Source organism: Ascaphus truei, chromosome 4, assembly GCF_040206685.1.
Source record: "Ascaphus truei isolate aAscTru1 chromosome 4, aAscTru1.hap1, whole genome shotgun sequence".
In the NCBI taxonomy this organism is placed as follows: domain Eukaryota; kingdom Metazoa; phylum Chordata; class Amphibia; order Anura; family Ascaphidae; genus Ascaphus; species Ascaphus truei.
The window spans coordinates 349126115-349146317 of NC_134486.1; the positions used below are offsets into that span (position 1 = coordinate 349126115).

At 43.3% G+C, this 20203-nt stretch overlaps 1 protein-coding gene across 8 annotated transcripts in view; it reads right to left on the reverse strand.

Moving 5' to 3' along the window:
* DLGAP2 (DLG associated protein 2) overlaps positions 1-20203 on the reverse strand; it is a 1048830-nt gene that overhangs the window by 186199 nt on the left and 842428 nt on the right. For all 8 annotated transcript variants that reach the window (XM_075598227.1, XM_075598230.1, XM_075598229.1 and 5 more), the window contains one exon: positions 1585-1732. In XM_075598227.1, the coding sequence (XP_075454342.1) occupies positions 1585-1732 (148 nt within the window). The remainder of the gene's footprint in view (positions 1-1584; positions 1733-20203) is intronic.

Sequence of the window (20203 nt, forward strand, 5' to 3'; positions counted from 1 at the left end):
GGGAGAGGGGAAAGGGGGAGAGGGGGAGAGGGGGAGAACTAAGTAGTTGCATTTTATTCTCATACTGTTTTACCAAGTAGTGTCTGCCGTACGATACAGTACCTTCCAGCACTTTAATATGGCAGCCTACAGTCAATTCAACTGTAAGGTTTCTACTGTCATGGATTGTGTCTTAAGGCATAACACAACTTTGTGCATATGGCCCATTATGCATACTTTCACATATACAATACAGAATTTTTCATGTATTATGCATTTTTTGCATGACTTTTTCAATAGGCTAATAAGTCTCTCTCTATGTTTCTCTCTCTCTTTTTGTCTCTCTTCTCTAAATCAAGCCTCAGTCAGACTTTCAAGAACAAATGCAATCGTGCAAATCAGTGAATACCGAATTAATGCTTACAACATTTCTTAATTTGAATACAAAATGTCTGTCGCATGTATTTGCACACGTAGAGGCAATCGCTACCTAAAGTGCTGTTTGTGCACAGTTTAGACATTTAAGAAATGTTGAATGAATAATGCAGAGGTCTTTCTGTGAGAAAAAGCAGGGAACTGGGCAAGTTGTTGTTTAAGGTCTGAGTGCTACAATATATAATTTTCTCAATATGTCTTTCTGTGCCATAATGCATTCTCACAATTTCTATCAATACAATGTTGTAAAGTAATGCGAAAATAATTATATGGAGCATATTCCAGTAGCTGCAAGTTGTGCAAATCTGTGTAGAAAGAGCCCTTTCCAACTGGCTTTTTATGCTTTGCTATTCTCTAAACCATGTGGAAAAGGCTTTATTAGAAGAGATTTCATTTTGGGACAACAAATCCGGACAGTAGAAGCATCTCTTTTATATTTATATATAATTTTTTTTTACAAGTAGCTGAATTTTAGTAGCTCCATTAACTGCAAAAGGGGAGGGGTGTCTCAAGTTATATCCCCTCAAAAAAACATAAGGAGACACCTCTGTACCTTGGGCCAACAGCACCATTTTTTATAGAGGTTTATGCTACCTCAGAATTTTTGAGTCAAGAAAAGGTAGAACTGTTACACCACGTTATAATATAATTGTAGTGGTATAGGTATTTAACTGAAAATAATTTACTGGATATTCTAAAAACAATTAGAGAACTTAAAAAAAAACCTAAAAGCCAGCAACTGTACTATGTATCATAGGCCAATACTATAAATCCCTCCATTACCCTTGGTTGTTATAATGAATGCAAACTTGCAGAGAGACTATGTGGTTTACCGTGGTTTGTAGTATCAAACCCAATGTACCACTGTATACTGTGTAAGGGCCAATGTACAGTATTGATAACACCTTTAGAAATGACGGGATTTCTTAAATGCCCACCCTTCGGCATTTACTAATTACTCAAATTGTTTGCATTAGAATTCTGTAATCAACTCCTACACCAGGCATATTATGTTAAGGTTTGTACAGATGCATTGAAAAGATTCTTAGCAGCTACAGAATATTTCTAGAATGTCTTCCTACAAAAAATGTTTGTTAATTTAACATACAACAAAGCAAGTGCACATTTATCAAGAGATGATTTGAGGAAGTGTGAAAATGTAATTCCAACCTGACTGACACAGCTGGCCTGACTGAGTGTGCTAACTGCCCGCATGTAGCTCTGGTTCCGAGAACGGAACTTAGGCGAGTTATAGTTCCCTGACGGGTCCAGGACATGTCCAGCAGGCATTTCACTTGCAGCTTGTAGGTAGCTCTGGCTACAAAAGATAAAAAGGGAGAGAGGGAAACACTAGATGAGAATATTGTTGCACTATATGCAAAATAATCACCTTTTTCCTCCTTTGGCATCCTCCATCAACCTCAGGACCCAATGCAATTATTTAGCCTATGAAAACCCCATTCACGTGTTAGGTTTGCAAAACAGTTCTGAAATGAGTACAGTTGTATCAGCAATTTTCTCTTGTATTGTTTAAGAAAGCAAAAAAAGGAAGATAAATGACATACAATACTTATTATATAAACCAATGTGATTGCAGGTGTGCAGATTTGCAGACACTTAATAACATTACTTGACAGCTGTGCTAACTTTAATTTGCAGTATATGACAAAGGGTAGTAACTGTAGTTGTCCTTTTTTGTTTGACTTACTGTAAATCTATAAACGTGTGGCTTTTAAGAATAAAACAGTATGCTGATTTGTAGCAAATACAGAAGTTTTCAAAATGCCCTGTCCTGCAAGCAAAGTAGCTTTTCGTTGCATACATACAATTCTATTTAAAGTCTTGTGTAAATGGTTTTTTTTTTTTGCTATAGAGAAATGTAACACATACTTTTTCCCTGCTTTAAAGTGTGAAATGAGCATATGACAGGGATACATTGGAAAAAAGGACATTAGTAGTTTATCTTGACTATACAGTACTTCTCCTGATGCTCTAAGAATATTGCTGTATATTCCCTATTTAACTTTGTGGGGAAACAAAAACACACTGTTAGCAATATATTAACATCCATTCCCTTGAATTGAATGGCTAATTGTTACCCCATTTTCCAGAATAATCAATAGGAACCAAATAGTCCCAAACTGAAGACAGTGATGTGTGAGATATGGAGCACGCTGATTAACAATTATAATACAGATATGTCGCAGTTACAGTAAATATGCGGCTGTTGATTATCGATAGACAGTGCAGATAATACTTTTAAGGGCTCAATTACAGTATACCAAATGCTGCAGGGCGGCAGCGCTATTCTGTGATGTCCCCCAGCGCTGCCGCCGAGCAGCATGGTGATTATACCAGGGAGCCGGTGGAGAGGAAGCAAGGAGGTGTGGCAGACGCGTGGCCATGAGCGGTTCGCCCTCATTGGCTGGAACCGCTCACGTGATGTGGCCGTTGCCAGCCAAGAACAAATCTGCAGATCGCACCAGAGGACAGACGTCCTGCAGTTCCACGCGGCACGCGTTCCGCAACTGCTATGTGCGCTTCTATTGTTTTATTATGTTGTTTTTCAGGCGCCGCGTGTGTTTTCCTGTATAATCACAACCCAAGAAGGAAAGATCTGCAGCTGGAGATGTTTGTGCTGAGTCTTTTCCCTTTTGTAGCGTGTCTCCAGGAACACTGGGCCATACTGCACCTGCATGAAGGGTCATTACAATATTCTGTCTATGGCATGCTCTATTCATCACACCCTGTTTACATTGGAGCATTGGAGCAGATCGCCAATTTGTGCGGAAGAAGAGCATTTGTAAGCACTGCATTTCCTTCCATCTTCTTATTCCACAACCAGAACGCCATCATCACACTTTAATCTGCTTCATAAATACAATGGTTACAAAGGGGAAGATCCACAAATCTCCGTTAGTGGCTTACTGAGACATTAACTTCGGTTAAAAACGTTTTAAGTGCCAACTGGGATCTTGAAAGCTCCGTACCGATGCGTTAAGTGCTGTTTTTAGCAGTAACAAGCCCTTGCGTTAATCTAACAGACGTAGGGATAATGATATGCAAAAGAGATGTTTCCTCTAACAACGCATATCCACAGAGCTCTGTTGACCTCCGTTATAATTAATGCAGGGATTTAACATTCATTTAGCTAAGTCATGGCTAAACTTGCAGTTACTCACATCCAAACCCTTCAGATAGCTTCACACTACTGTATATAACATCATACTGTATAAGGCTGCGCTTATAGTGCCAGCGACGGTGACAGCGATGCAACGTCGCGTCAAAACAAATGCATTGCTGCTGTCGCGTGCACTTATAGTAAGCGCGACGCTACGGCGCGACCAAGTGAAGTCATCACAATTTGATTTTTCCAGCGACCGCAGCCTGACGTCGCCGGCACTATAAGCGTAGACTTATAATAGCATTAAAGAGACATATCAGTATTTGACAATTAATACAGGCAGTGTTTCCCCATCCCAACATCACTGATTACTCTAACACTTTGATAGTAAATCACTTACAATAATGTTTAAACTGTTATACACCCCCCCCCCCAAAAAAAAATTGTTTTAAAAAAAGATGCAAAGAAAAAATAACGTATAATAAACAGAACATATGTACAGTATAATGTCTGTACCTTCTTTCTAGGCATTCCCCCCTCAACTTTACTGTAATCCTAACAGTATTAAAACCATGGACAGCATCATAAGATATACTAAGAATGTATCTATATATGTGTATACCCAAAAATGTTTCCTGACACCTTAATTGTGTTTTGAAAAAAGCAAAAACAACAGGAAACATGTTTAAATCACATTTTTCATTTACGAATGTTAAACCACACTGCTACACTAGAAGAAGAAAACAAGCAAAGAAATCCAAACATTGCAATAAACAAAAACAATTTAAGAATGCTGTGTTCTTTTGCTTTTGCGAGGAGTGGAAGAAAGACCCCCACACTAGTGGCACAAGCCCCGTCACAATAGAGGCTCAAACTGTGTGCAGTTGGTGTTCTAAGACTGGTGGTCTGAGCAACTCGATGACCTGTTGGATAACATTAATTAATTGGTTTGCAGCAGACTGTTCAATGCCTCTAATGACTGCCATAGACTCCCAATGGTCTTTGGCCATCTTGAATTAGGTTCTGTGTGTAGCAACATTGCTGGTGATGGACAGCTAACAACTGCTGCTGATCACCAAAGGCATCTTCCACAGCATGAGCCACAGCTGGAGATAGTGCAAGAGGATGTGCCACCGCAGCAGATGCCACAGGAGGAGTGGCAATAGGAGTTGGTGTAGGAGCCACAACTGGAGCTGGAGCTACAACTGGAACAGGAGCTACAACAGGAGCCACAACTGCAACTGGGGAGGAAACAGTAGCCACAAGTGGACCTGGAGAGGCAACAGTAGACAAAACTGGAGCCACAGCTGGAGGTTCTACCTCCGTTAAAATGAAAAGGAAAAACTCCTCTTGCGCTCCCTGAGAAGTATCCTGCTGGGAAATTTCTCCCTCTGAGGGCGGAGCTTGTGCTGGAAGTCAGTTTGATGGGCCTATACTATATATAGAGAACACAAGTGGGTATGATTAAAAAACTGTTCCAGAATAAATATAAAAATGAGGGCTACTGTACAGCCTCAAATGGTTGTGAAAGTTCAGTACATTTTATTTCCATTCAACTGAATAGAACTAAAGGCATTGTAAAGCTTAACACCTTTCTGTGATTCTGGTCCTACAGATGTAGTAAAACTTACTGTCCTTGTGCCGTGGACAAACGGGCAGAAATCTTCGACTGTCTGTGACCTTCCCATCAACCACCCCCCTCCCACGTGGCCCCCGAGAACAGTACATTTTTGCGGTCCGGGAGGATTAAAGCAGCTTGAATCGTCCTGGGCCAGACAGTTTATAAAAGCTGCACAGAGGAGTTCAAGAGGGACAAACTCTCTCTGTGTCTCCCCAGAGCAGTTGTTACAGACTCCTATACAGGATTGAAGCAGCTGGGCTCCGGAGGGGAATCCAAGTAATTTCCCTGGAGCTGACAATAATGGGATTCAGCCCCAAAGACCATGTATCAAACCTGTATATAAAAATAAAGGAAACCCACCTCTCTAACCTTAACAAGAATCAACACCCCCAACACACACACACACACACACACACACACACACACACACACACACACACACACACGCAATAGTCAATAATTCTGGCTAATAGATCGTTTACCCATTCCAAAGCTCATTCTATGCCTCTCAACAGGGGCATACAGTAGATACCCACATTGGCAATCAATGTACACCCTATAGTAAATAAAAGTAGTACTTATCCCTGCCAGTATGAAGGCTGTCCTCCTCCTCAGAAGCACCAACATTCAATAAAGGGTGATGCCCAACCAGAATTCTGTTCCTCTTTTCTGCCGTAATTTTGACCTTGGAGTCGGATACTTTATTTAAGTGTAGCGGGTGTACCCTTGGGGTACGGTACTACTGGTGCTGCATTAACCTGTGAGGCTAACCTGAGTCCTGAGCCTCCGCCACTGGGAGCCTGGGGTGTTCTTACACTCGGTGCAGCGCCTCCACTTATGAGGGATCCCAAAGTGATGGGAGTGCTCCCTTATCAGAACCCACATATACAATACCACACGTGATTGGATAAACAGTATTTACTGATCAGAATAATAATAACACTTAGTACATAACCAACATAGCATTACTCTGCAGACACAGCATTTAAATCATCACCATATGTATCACTGAGTGTGTACTTAGTATCAGTCCCGTATCACCTTAGTCCCTGGTGTACTACTGTGCCAGGGCACGTAACCTATTAGTGTCCACAAGCTAGGAAATCAGTGTAAGTGTGAGGGACAGCGCTTCCCTGTGTTGGGGCCCATTGGTGCACTTGTTATACTACCTCCCTGATCACGGTTCCTGATCAGGAAAATCCTTGGGACTCAGCAACACCGCACAGTGATCCCACGCTGCACCGTGCTGCTCTGGGCAGGGATGAATCACTGTCTGTCTCCCCAGGGAAGGGATCTCCAGCCGGATGATCCTTGACTGACTGTCTCTTTAAAGAATCAGCATCTGTTTCAGCACTCAGGCCGCACTGGCTCTCATGCAATGTCTTGCAGCAAATCTCTCTCTAATGCTATATGAAAGGGTCCCTACATTAAGGCCTTCCCTATAGCAAGCACTCAGAACACATATACAGTGACTCAGGGAACTAACTGGGCCCTGGGGGATTGACCTCTGGCCTAGTCCCTGGAGCATTGCTCCATGGACCAACCTGCAACTTCAGGCTCCTGGTCTTCACTGACTCCTTCCTCTCCCAGCAGGCAATAGTTCTTCCTGCTCTTTCGGCAGAATCCTGCAGCCTTACTGGCTCCCTGGTATCAGGTGGTGTTACTGCCCCTGAGCATCATGGGGATTGTAGTCCCACCTGCAGCCTTTAACATAGGGAGCCTCGTGCTCTCCCTCTAATGGCTGCCGCTCCGCACCTCGCGCTATTGCAACTCCTGTAATGGCCGCTGTGGGTCTGCCCTGCGCAGGCGCAACCTCTCAGGCACTCTGCCGCTCCTCGCTGCCTCCGTACATGCATGACTCAGCATTTGTGCGCGCGCCCGCCCAACATGGTGGCACCCTGCTACGGGAGACACCGGAAACTCTATTGCCCTGCCTGCACTCTGAAGGTAGGGGGGGGGGGAACCGGAGCACGGGGAGCCCGATGGGGGGGTACCTGGCTACATCAGCTTGTTTGTTATATAGAGCTTCAAAGCAGTCCTTGCAGTCAGCTAGATTGTCTGCATAAAAATTCTATGAATAGGAGGTCAACAATACCCCCACAGCAGATATCCCATGTTGTCACAATTAGCTCTGTAGTTTAGAGGACCACGGAATATCTATTCTGCTTACGTGTACAGATGTAGTATGCTTGTCTTGGACCCGCCCAGGCTTTAGCTTGTTCATATATGGTACCAAGGACACTAAGTTTTCTGTAGTTAGAAAATACAGTTGCCATAAACAGCATGACATGTATTTCGCCCTCCACATGGCTTCTTCCGGGACAGTCACCATTACTACAGTATGTTATATGTAGAATTTTATTTAAATAATTGTAAATCATTTTCTGAATGATGTATAGTTATTAGTATATGTACAGGGTTCTGGATGCGGACTCAAATGAAACCACCTTATAGGATGGAATATTTTTTTCCCTCCATATTTTTCTTGTTTTCACAGATTGTTTTGCCCAATAAGTGCACAAGCTTAGCTAGGATACATAGACCCCATTGGAAACATTTAACTTACAGTAGATTTGCATCATAAATGGAGGAGCAAAAAAGGTGCACTTACCTTAATTTTAAAAATACAACCATTAACACTCATTTTTCAAAACAAATATACGTACTTTTATATACACGTTGTACAAATGCCACATAGCACGTGTGCTTTACATATATGTAGCCAGGTCTCCTATGGCTCCTGGTACTCCGGTTCAACCCACTTACCGCCGCTGTTGCGGGGAGGTGCAGGTGGCGACGGGCTCGTCGTCGGCTCCGTCCGCATGTTGTGTGGGCGCACGCACGTCACGGAGGCCCGCACATGCACAGAGGAATAAGTGGTGGCCATTGCAGGTTCGCGCATGTGCAGTACCCTAGACGCACACGGCGGCAATAGGGGAAGGCTCCGCAAGGGACTACAACTCCCAGTAGGCATAGGGGCATGCGAATCACATGGCGCGAATCGGCCAATAGGGCTGCGAGGATCGCAGGCAGCCAAGAAGAGGTGTGAGAGCGCTGAGAAAGGAAAGGCAGTCGGTGCAGAGACAAGGACAGGGTAGGAGTTAGGTGCAGGGGTCTGTGACCCTCTGCACTAGGCCAGATCACCCCCCCAGGCCCCAGCCAGGCCCCGACTCATGCACTAAAATTGTGGCTGCTACAGGGACAGGCCCTTAGTTAGGGACCCTGCCCCATTAGCTACTTGATAAGCCAGGGACACAGCTGTAAGCTGCGCGGCCCTGACTAGTGTGGTCTGGGACCAGATCACCAGAGAAAGAGACTATCTGCATGTGGGATCACTCTGCAGGATACCAGTCCACGCGGAAGCGGACTCGTCGCGGAGGACATCGCTGAATCAGCAAATCCCCCTGTTGTCTATTCGGCGTGCCAGAGTGCTGAAGCACCCGGCAGGTACCCATATCTAAAGTGCACCAACAGTATACACACACCATAGTGGCAGCACTGACCACATACAAGGTTAGGGCTGTTATCCTTGTGGACACCAGGGTGGTTGGGTGCCGGAGGGCCCCTCTGGTACGGTGGACATGGTGTGGGTTACACGGTGGTGGGATAGACCCCTTACCCTATGGGGAAAGAGGGCTACATATCATAACCAACTTTACTTGAGAACTGTATGTAAACTGATTGACAAACATTTCTCTCCTATGCATACTAATTAGTTTAAATGTTTAATATACTGCATCAAAAGTGAGCTTTTTAAGTGATAAATACAGTTAGACTATAGTTTGACTAGAGGTGACTGGGGACTGGATCTACTGCACACTCTTTTACTCAAGACAACAAACGGTAAGCTATTCAGTTCACACTATGATCCCATGCTTGCTAACCTGCCTATTTCAAACCCCCACCCCTTTACAACTTATTTACTGCAGTCTCTCCCAAAACTGACAGCACAATACACTGAAATCCTGAACTGACTCTAGCATTGCAATACAGCTAAACATTTGACAAGGAACAGGCACACACCTGCTGTTAGTCTGCTCACACTCACTCTGCTCACAACAGCTCCTTGCAGCACTGCCTACCTCTGCCATCCTGAACTTGCTATGTATTTTAACTTTTTTCTTTCTCCTGGCCTCATGGAGATGTTACTCCCTCTATCCACTACAAACTCCTCCATCCTGGCCCACACACAACATCACCATACACCCTGGACTACTCAAAAGCCTTGCACTATCTACTGAATGTTGGTGGAGAACTCTAAAAACCAGCACACCAACCACTGCTCACTCAAATGGCAAACACCACAAATCTACAACTTGCAAACAACTAACCAAATTTCTACTCATACTATTACTCTTTTTAGCAGGTGATATTGAACCTAACCCAGGTCCTCCCATTTCAGCTCTCTCCCATGCCCCTGAGAATTCCACCTTTAAATTCCAAAAAGGGCTATCTGTCGCCCATATAAACATCCGGAGCCTGCTGCCGAAACTGGACGAACTAAGGGCATGGTGCCTTATGCATAAACCCAAAGCCATCGTTCTTACAGAAACATGGCTATCCCCTAAAACCCCTGATGCAAATATTGCCATTCAGGGATACTCCATTTTTAGGAGAGATAGGTCAAAGAGAAGAGGAGGGGTGTTATTTTATATTGCAGACACCTTCCAATTTACACTGTTAAATTGCCCACCAAGCCCACCCTCTTTTGAAATTCTAGTTGGCAAAATCTGCCTCCCCTTTTCTAAGACCATCTTGCTTGCTGGCATCTACCGCCCCCCTAAAGCCCCTCTACAATCCTTGACTGATATCACCTAATTTCTTGGCTCCATTTCCTCTCTGAATGAGAAGAGTGAGCTGCTAGTTCTTGGGGATTTCAACTTTAATTGGCTTGACCCTACAAACGACAAAATCCAGATACAACTCAAGTCACTTAACCTATCGCAACTCATTTCCCAACCCACACGGATAAACCTGAAATCGCATAACCATTCCTTGCTAGACTGGATTCTCTCCTCAAACCCCAGCAGAATCCAATCCTCTGGCATCCTTCCTGATATTTTCAGTGACCATGCGATAGTGTACTGTGTAAGGAAAATTAAACCGCCCCATTCAAGCCCTAAAGTTCTCCTCACTAGAACATTTAAAAACTTTAACCCACAACAGTTTCTGGATGACCTTACCAACTGCCCATGGCACAGAATCGATTTAATTCCCGACCCTGATTCTGCGCTCGACTATTTCCAATCCGAGTTCTTAAAACTCTGCGATACCCATGCTCCACTACGCAAAATAAGGGTACGGGGGGCCCACCTTCCATGGGTTACACCTGACCTTATAGCACTCTACCAGTTCAGGGATGCCTTGTGGAAAAGCTACAAAGTAACTGGCACTACCAAGGATCTCAATCACTACAGATGCATGCGGAACATGTGCACAAGGCAAACAAGGCATGCAAAAGCACAATATTACTCTGACAATCTCCACCAGAATACATCAAACCCAGCTAACTTCTGGAAGGTTATCAACAATATATTCCAGCCTCCTAACCATCAAGAACCAAGTAATATCACTAGGGGGGATATTACTCTGACAAACCCCACTGACATCGCAAATGCATTCAATGATTACTTTGTGGGGTGTGCCACTAACTTATTAGCGAAACGCAGCACAAACCCCAAACATGAATCTCATCCTGGGAGTATCCCTACAGTCCCACCCCTCCCAACACTGCCCACAATTTTCAATTTGGCCCAGTATCTGAAGAGGAGATAATACAAGAGCTCCTCAAACTAAAACTAAGCAGCCAATGTGGACCCGACTTACTACAATCTAGGTTCCTACGACTTGGTGCCCCAGCCATTGCCAAACCAATTGTGTCCATAGTCAACTCTATCCTGTCTGCAGGCCATATCCCTAAGACCTGGAAAACTGCCAGAGTTGTCCCAATCTTCAAAAGTGGGGACAAAAACACTGTCTCAAACTACAGGCCAATCTCACTTCTCCCAATTCTATCCAAAGCCATGGAAAAATGTGTCCACTAACTATTAAGCGATTTCTACACCAAGACAAATTTCCCTAGCCAATTCCAATCTGGATTTCGTCCCAAACACTCCACCGTAACTACCCTGCTAAAAGTTTGCAATGAAATCCAGTGTGGAATGGAACAGGGACAACTCACTGGTGCAGTATTCCTAGATTTTGCAAAGGCTTTTGACACAGTTGATCATGCTATACTGCTTAACAAACTCCAGAGCTCTGGAATAGGGAAACATGCTTTAAACTGGTTTCAGTCCTACCTATCAGGAAGATCCCAACATGTGTCCATCTCAGGCTCTAACTCCAACCCCCTGGATATCACCTGTGGTGTCCCGCAAGGCTCTGTTCTGCGGCCCCTACTCTTCTCAGTGTTCATCAATGATCTTCCCACAGCTTGTAAGGAAGCCTCAATACACATGTATGCAGATGACACAATCCTATATGCACACAGCCGTAGCCTCTCTGACCTTCAACACATACTTCAGTCTGACTTTTTGAGACTCGAAAACTGGATTTCCCAAAACAAACTGTTTTTAAACATTGACAAGACTGTAACAATGGTATTTGGGACCAAGACTAAATTTGTAAAGCTTCCAGTGACTGAGCTCCTTATTAGAACCAACGCTAACACCACCCTAACACCTGTCACTAGTTTTAAATACCTGGGCTTATGGTTTGACTCCCACTTAACATTCGGGATGCACATTGATACCCTGACAACCAAGACCTATGCCAAACTAGGGGTACTTTACAGGAACAAATCCTCCCTAAGTCTCCTGGTCAGAAAGCGTATCGCACAGCAGATGCTAATGCCAATTATTGACTATGGAGACATAGTATATGGCTCGGCTCCTCAAACCCACCTTAGCAAACTTGACACCCTCTACAATTCAATTTGTCGTTTTGTTCTCCAATGCAACTACAACACACATCACTGCGAAATGCTCAAAGAACTAGATTGGTCAACACTAGAGTCTAGGCGCAATGTTCACCTTTCCTGTCTTGCCTTTAAATTCTTCATGGGCAAGCTACCCAGCTACCTGAACAAGCTCCTCACCCCTACCACTTGCAGCACTTATCACCTGAGATCAGACTCCAAAAGACTATTCATGGTCCCAAGGCTCAACAAAGTATCCGGACGTTCCTCCTTCTCCTTCCGTGCACCCCAAAACTGGAACAACCTACCAGAGACTCTCACATCCACCACCAGTTTAAGTTCTTTCAAATCTAAGGCTGTCTCACATTTTAACCTGGTCTGTAACTGTTTCATACGCTCATAATATATATTTTCATTAACTGTGCACGCAATGTCTTGTATATAATGTATACCCTGTTCATTTATGTAACTGTACTTGTAACCATGTACTACTTGTTTTACTCTGTGCCCAGGACATACTTGAAAACGAGAGGTAAATCTCAATGTATTACTTCCTGGTAAAATATTTTATAAATAAATAAATAAATAATCCATTGTGCATCTGTTTTTGTATTGTGTGACACATGAACACACACACAGGGGCCTATGCAGAAAGGGCCGAAAAAGGCATTCGCCAGGGTTTCAATTCGTCAGGTTTTTGGCGTGTTAACCTCGCTGTATGCAGGAAGGGCCGAATCCCTGGCGAATGAATGCGCCACCACCATTTGATAAAATGGCTAGTAATCGGTGGCGAGACGGCTGCCTGGTGAGAAACTGCCGAGAAGCCGCCCCATGGCGAGATGTGTTTGCAGCAGAGAGAGATCCGCTGCTCTCTCTGCGCAAACATCAGCACATTAAAAATTATTTAAAAACCATTTTTATTCATAGTGTACATGTGCAGGGGGTCTCCGGAGCAGAACCGCTGTGGTTTTATGTCCGGGGACCCCCTGCTTCCCGAGCTACAGGCCCCTTTATGAGGTGACGGTATCCCTCTGCATTTAAAGGTCCCGATCACGTGACCACTGAATGTAAAGAAAGCAGAGGGATACCGGCACCCCCTAACGGGGCCTGTATCTCGGGAAGCAGGGGGTCCCCGGACCTAAAACCACAGCGGTTCAGCTCCGGAGACCCTCTGCACATCTACAGTATAAATAAAACACACATATCAATACACAATCATTCCTTACCTTAGCGGCTATGTGCTACGGTAACGAAGCAACATTAATGTATTTTTAATAATAGTGTACTGTGAGCAGGGGGTCTCTGAGCCACAAATCAATGCGGTTCAGCTCAGGGGGCCCCCTGCTCCCGCACAATATTATTAAAATACAGAAATGCTTCATTATCATAGCGAATAGCCGCTAAGGCAATGAAGGGTTAAGGCAGAATAGCATGTTTATTGGGGACAATTGCCCCCAGTAAACATTGCAAAAAACAACATACACCCCCTGTGTATTTAAAATACATAAACAAGAATAAATACATTAAATACATATACCACTTACCCATTACCGGTTGCCACGATGAAGGCCACCCTCATCTTCATCCTGCCCATGCCCCCTCCGCTGCTGCAAAACAGATACAAGAATGAAAACATCCAAAGTAATGTCCCCTAACCGCTTAATCACCATAGCGGTTTTTAACCGCTACAGTCATTAAGGGGTTAACCCACCCTCACCCACCACTCGGGATGCCTAAATACCCTCCCACACTAACCCCCCACCCCGTGAGGCCTAACCACCCTCACCCACTATCCACAACGGAGGCCTACCCATATACCGTTGGGGAACCCCCCCCCCCTGATCCCCAGTACCCACAATAAAAACAATACAGTGACCCACAATAATCATCATTATATTTAATAAATACATTACCCACCCCCTGTGCCCCCCATAAATACTTGATTTATCCTTTTACAAACAGGGTTCATAACACAGCCCCACGCAAGTCCCCGGTGGGCTGGCGGGGCACCTGACAGACCTACAGGGTACCAGCAGCCCTTTTCAAACAGGTTCTGGAGGCCTGCTGGTGGGTCCCGCCAAGCACCATGGCCCCCAAGTGGTCTCCTTGGGTAACCGTGGGCCACAATTGGGTCCCCACGGTAGGCCCAAGGATGTCTGGGAGCCCCTGGTCAGACCCACATGTGTCTGCGGGGCCTTGGGTGGTTCCCACGGGGGTCTGGGGAACTCACGAGTGCTCACTACGGGTCCGCGGTGCCCCCACGGATGTGAGGCCACCACTTCATCCCCGCATGTGTCACCCGTGGAACCACCAGCCTGATACCCGTGAGGTCTCACGCAGAACCACGGAACAAACCCTGAATGTAAAAAAAATAAACCTGGCCTATACATTCAATACATAACCCCCCCCCCCCCCCAACACCTACAGTACAATAATGTGCAAAATAACTATTATCCAGATAGGGATAATAGATCATTTGCCCATTATTAAAAACATTAACTAGCATATTCAAATAAATTAAGTACTACTGACCTTATCAATAAGAAGTCTCAGTCGCCAGCAACATCCTTGTCTTGCCCACAAAAAACATAACCAATACAAAGCCAATACATTGCAATTACATTCAGATATCAATTAACCCCTTAAATACCATATCGGATAATAACCGCAAAGGTAATTAAGGGGTTAAGCCACACTGGCCCGATACCCACCCTTCACCCATGAATTTGTACATTGGCTTCATCATGCAATTATATATATATATATATATATATATATATATATATATATATATATACAGAGAGAGAGAGAGAGAGATATATATACACACACATGATGAACCAATATACAAATAAATGTAGAAGGGTTATCAAAAACATGCTGTACTCAAAATAACAGTTCTCCATAAATACACACTACAATACAATTAATTTCCTTTCATAATCCTAACTGATATTACAATCAAAAAGATCAAATGCCATTCAAAAACCTCAAATCACAATCAACACATTGCATTTACATTGTATATATGATGCATACAATCTAAGCACCATATACATTCTGCAAATGAATGTAAACAATAACATTGCAAGCAAAATACAGATAACTCCAAACAAATATACTATTGTAACCAATCCGGTAAACATAAATCAATTACCATTCATTAATGACATCCCTAAGCAATTTACATTCCATCCCTAAACAATTTACATTCCATCCCTAACAATTAAACAATTAACTAATTCAAACCTGCAACTCAGCAATGTAGGCTCTGAAAATATATAAGTACCAACAAGCATAAAAAATTGACAACCAAGGCTAGCCCTGACCTCTAATACAACATACAATAGCAACGATTACATCTATCTAATTTTAAAATACTTTAAACACACATTTAAGCATAGATGCATAGTCAAATTAATTAAAAACACATCAAATCAAGCTTTTAAAACACTATCATTTCTTACCCTGTATGTATATATCTCTCTAGACATACATACATACATACAGTGGCAAGAAATGATATACCACAGAAAATTAAATAAACATGTAAAGAAAATAATTAAAATAATTAACAAGTTCAATTAAATACATTTCTTTAGTTCACTTACCATTACTTGACCTCACCGACTCCCGTTGAACAGCTTACTCACGATCAAAACCTCCAGGCACAGGAACCCATAAAATAAAAAACGATAAAAAAATAAACATTAAACTAAAAATCCAAAACAATCCACGGGTCTTCTAATTGTAATCCATCTTCATCTGTATTCTTCTTTCTTTTATCTTCTTCCCGTCTTCGGCCATGCCCTGTCCTTCTTCTTCTGTAGGAGGTCCTTCCTCCTCGGCGGCTGGCTTCAAAATGAGATGACATAGGCTTTTAAAGGCCTATGACGTCACATTTTCGTCATATGGTTCCCACGGCCCTGATTGGGCCGTGATAACCATGTGTTTTGGGGAATAAAAAAAAATGATGACGTCACTTAAAGGCAATGAAAGCACAGCCAATCAGAATGGCTTTGCTTCAATTGCCTATAAGATGACGTCATTAAAATAAACATGGCCATCCACACATGGTACGGTAGCCAATCAGAGCGTGGGAACTTCATCCCTACTCTGATTGGCTCTAGTACCATGTGACAGGCTTTCAATGACGTCACATCCTTTCTCCCCCAAGCCTCTGTCACATGGTATACTAGAGCCAATCAGAGTAGGGATGGAGTTCCCACGCTCTGATTGGCTACTGTACCATGTGTGGACGGCCATGTTTCTTTTAATGATGTCATCTTAAAGGCAATTGAAGCAAAGCCATTCTGATTTGTTGTGCTTTCATTGCCTTTAAGTAACGTCATCATTTTTTTTTATCGGCCAAAACACATGGTTATCACGGCCCAATTAGGGCCGTGGGAACCATATGATGAAAATGTGATGTCATAGGCCTTTAAAAGCCTATGTCGTCTCATTATGAAGCCAGGCGCCGAGGAGGAAGGACCTCCTACAGAAGAAGAAGGCCAGGGCGTGGCCGAAGACGGGAAGAAGACCCTGGAAGAAGATAGAAGAAAGAAGAATACAGATGTAGATGGATTACAAGTAGAAGACCCGTGGATTGATTTGGATTTTTAGTTTGTTTATTTTTTTATGGTTTTTTATTTTATGGGTTCCTGTGCCTGGTGGTTTTGTACGTGAGTAAGCTGTTCAACGGGAGTCGGTGGGGTCAAGTAATGGTAAGTGAACTAAAGAAATGTATTTAATTGAACCTGTTAATTTTTTTTAATTCTTTTCTTTACATGTTTATTTAATTTTTTGTGGTACAGTATATCATTTCTTGCCACTGTATGTATGTATGTATGTCTAGAGAGATATATACATACAGGGTAAGAAATGATAGTGTTTTAAAAGCTTGATTTGATGTGTTTTTAATTAATTTGACTATGCATCTATGCTTAAATGTGTGTTTAAAGTATTTTAAAATTAGATAGATGTAATCGTTGCTATTGTATGTTGTATTAGAGGTCAGGGCTAGCCTTGGTTGTCAATTTTTTTATGCTTGTTGGTACTTATATATTTTCAGAGCCTACATTGCTGAGTTGCAGGTTTGAATTAGTTAATTGTTTAATTGTTAGGGATGGAATGTAAATTGTTTAGGGATGGAATGTAAATTGCTTAGGGATGTCATTAATGAATGGTAATTGATTTATGTTTACCGGATTGGTTACAATAGTATATTTGTTTGGAGTTATCTGTATTTTGCTTGCAATGTTATTGTTAACATTCATTTGCAGAATGTATATGGTGCTTAGATTGTATGCATCATATATACAATGTAAATGCAATGTGTTGACTGTGATTTGAGGTTTTTGATTGGCATTTGATCTTTTTGATTGTAATATCAGTTAGGATTATGAAAGGAAATTAATTGTATTGTAGTGTGTATTTATGGAGAACTGTTATTTTGAGTACAGCATGTTTTTGATAACCCTTCTACATTTATTTGTATATTGGTTCATTATGTGTGTGTATATATATATATATATATATATATATATATATATATATATATATATATATATATATATATATATATATATATATATATATATATATATATATATATATATATCTGTATATATATATATATATATATATATATATATATATCTGTATATATATATATATATAAGGGGTTAAGCCACACTGGCCCGATACCCACCCTTCACCCATGAATTTGTACATTGGCTTCATCATGCAAATATATATATATATTTGCATGATGAAGCCAATGTACAAATTCATGGGTGAAGGGTGGGTATCGGGCCAGTGTGGCTTAACCCCTTAATTACCTTTGCGGTTATTATCCGATATGGTATTTAAGGGGTTAATTGATATCTGAATGTAATTGCAATTTATTGGCTTTGTATTGGTTATGTTTTTTGTGGGCAAGACAAGGATGTTGCTGGCGACTGAGACTTCTTATTGATAAGGTCAGTAGTACTTAATTTATTTGAATATGCTAGTTAATGTTTTGAATAATGGGCAAATGATCTATTATCCCTATCTGGATAATAGTTATTTTGCACATTATTGTACTGTAGGTGTTGGGGGGGGGGGGGTTTATGTATTGAATGTATAGGCCAGGTTTATTTTTTTTACATTCAGGGTTTGTTCTGTGGTTCCGCATGAGACCTTTGGAGACCACCTGCGGGTCTCCTCGGGTATTTCACGGGTATCAGGCTGGTGGTTCCACGGGTGACACATGCGGGGATGAAGCGATGGCCTCACCTCTGTGGGGGCACCGCGGACCCGTAGTCTCCGGGGATGAAGCGGTGGTCCCACATCCGTGGGGGCACCGCGGACCCGTAGTGAGCACTGGTGAGTTCCCCAGACCCCCGTGGGAACAACCCGAGGCCCCGCAGACACCTGTGGGTCTGACCCGGGGCTCCCAGACATCCTTGGGCCTACCGTGGGGACCCAATTGTGACCCACCGTGACCCAAGGAGACCACCTGGGGGCCATGGTGCTTGGCGGGACCCACCAGCAGGCCTCCAGAACCTGTTTGAAAAGGGCTGCTGGTACCCTGTAGGTCTGTCAGGTGCCCCGCCAGCCCACCGGGGACTCGCGTGGGGCTGTGATATGAACCCTGTTTGTAAAAGGATAAATCTTGTATTTATGGGGGGGCCCAGGGGGTGGGTAATGTATATAATAAATATAATGATGTTTATTGTGGGGCTGTGTATTATTTTTGTTGTGGGTACTGGGGGGTGGGGTTGTTCCCTAACGGTATGTGGTAGGCCTCCCTTGTGGGTAGTGGGTGAGGGTGGTTAGGCCTCACGGGGTGGGGGGTTACTGTGGGAGGGTATGTAGGCGTCCCGAGTGGTGGGTGAGGGTGGGTTAACCCCTTAATGACTGTAGCGGTTAATAACTGCTATGGTGATTAAGGGGTTAGGGGACATTACTTTGGATGTTTTCATTCTTGTGTCTGTTTTGCAGCAGCAGAGGGGGCATGGGCATGATAAAGATGAGGATGGCCTTCATCGTGGCAACCGGTAATGGGTAAGTGCTATATGTATTTAATGTATTTATTGCTGTTTATGTATTTAAAATGGGCACATTCACTATTATCCCTTTGTGGATAATAGTCATTGTGGCCATAACTATACTGTATGTGTTAGGGGGGGGGTTATTTCTTTAAAAGTATGTATGTGTTTATTCATTAATTTGGGTGGGGGCACATAATTGGTACTGCAGGCCTGCGGGTAACACCCGAGGGCCCCCGCCGGTCTATAGTATCATTGATGTGCATATATGTGTATGTTAGGAGTTATAGGGGTTGTTGTTATATATATATATATATATATATATTTATATTCATTTATTTATTTATTCATTTAGATTTATTTATTTAGTGTGGGGCTGCTGTGTGTGATTATTCTTCATTGTGGGTAGCGGGTGTGGGTGAAGGGGGTATTAGCCCCAACGGTGGTTGTTTAGGGCTTGCGGGGGGGTAGCGGGAGGGGTTAACCCCTTCATGACCGTAGCGGTATTAACATTCTACGGCCGTGAAGGGGTTAAGTGCACCCGCAAACCCCCCACAAGCCATAAATTCACACCAAGGGCCAAATACCCCCTTCACCCACACCCGCTACCCACAATAAAGCTGGCACGGTGGGTTAACCCCTTCATTGCCTTAGCGGTTAGCCGCTAAGGTAATGAAGTGGGCTGTACTGTACATGCATTTTTCCTACCTCGGATGCATGCCGGGGGCTACGGTGCTGGTATTAATGGGTATCAGCTCTGGAGCCCCCCGGCATCAATCCCAGCCAGGAAAAGGGCTGATTTTTTTTTTATGGCCTATCGCCGCTCAGCTCCAGCTTTTTGCCAACTTTTGTTGGCGGGGCGATTTGGAGAACATCTCTCCATTTTATTGGCGCGATCAGCGGCGAGATGCTGATCGGGGCTACCTGCATACGGCGGGTTTTAAAACTGGCGAGATATGGCTTCTCGCCACCCGCGCGGCGAGTTTTTTCTCCAAGAAAAAATCTGGCGGATTTTCCTCATCTCGCCAGTTTCTCACCATTTACTACATTTCTGTAGGCATATTTGGCAAAAAGCTGGCGAGATTGGGCTTCTC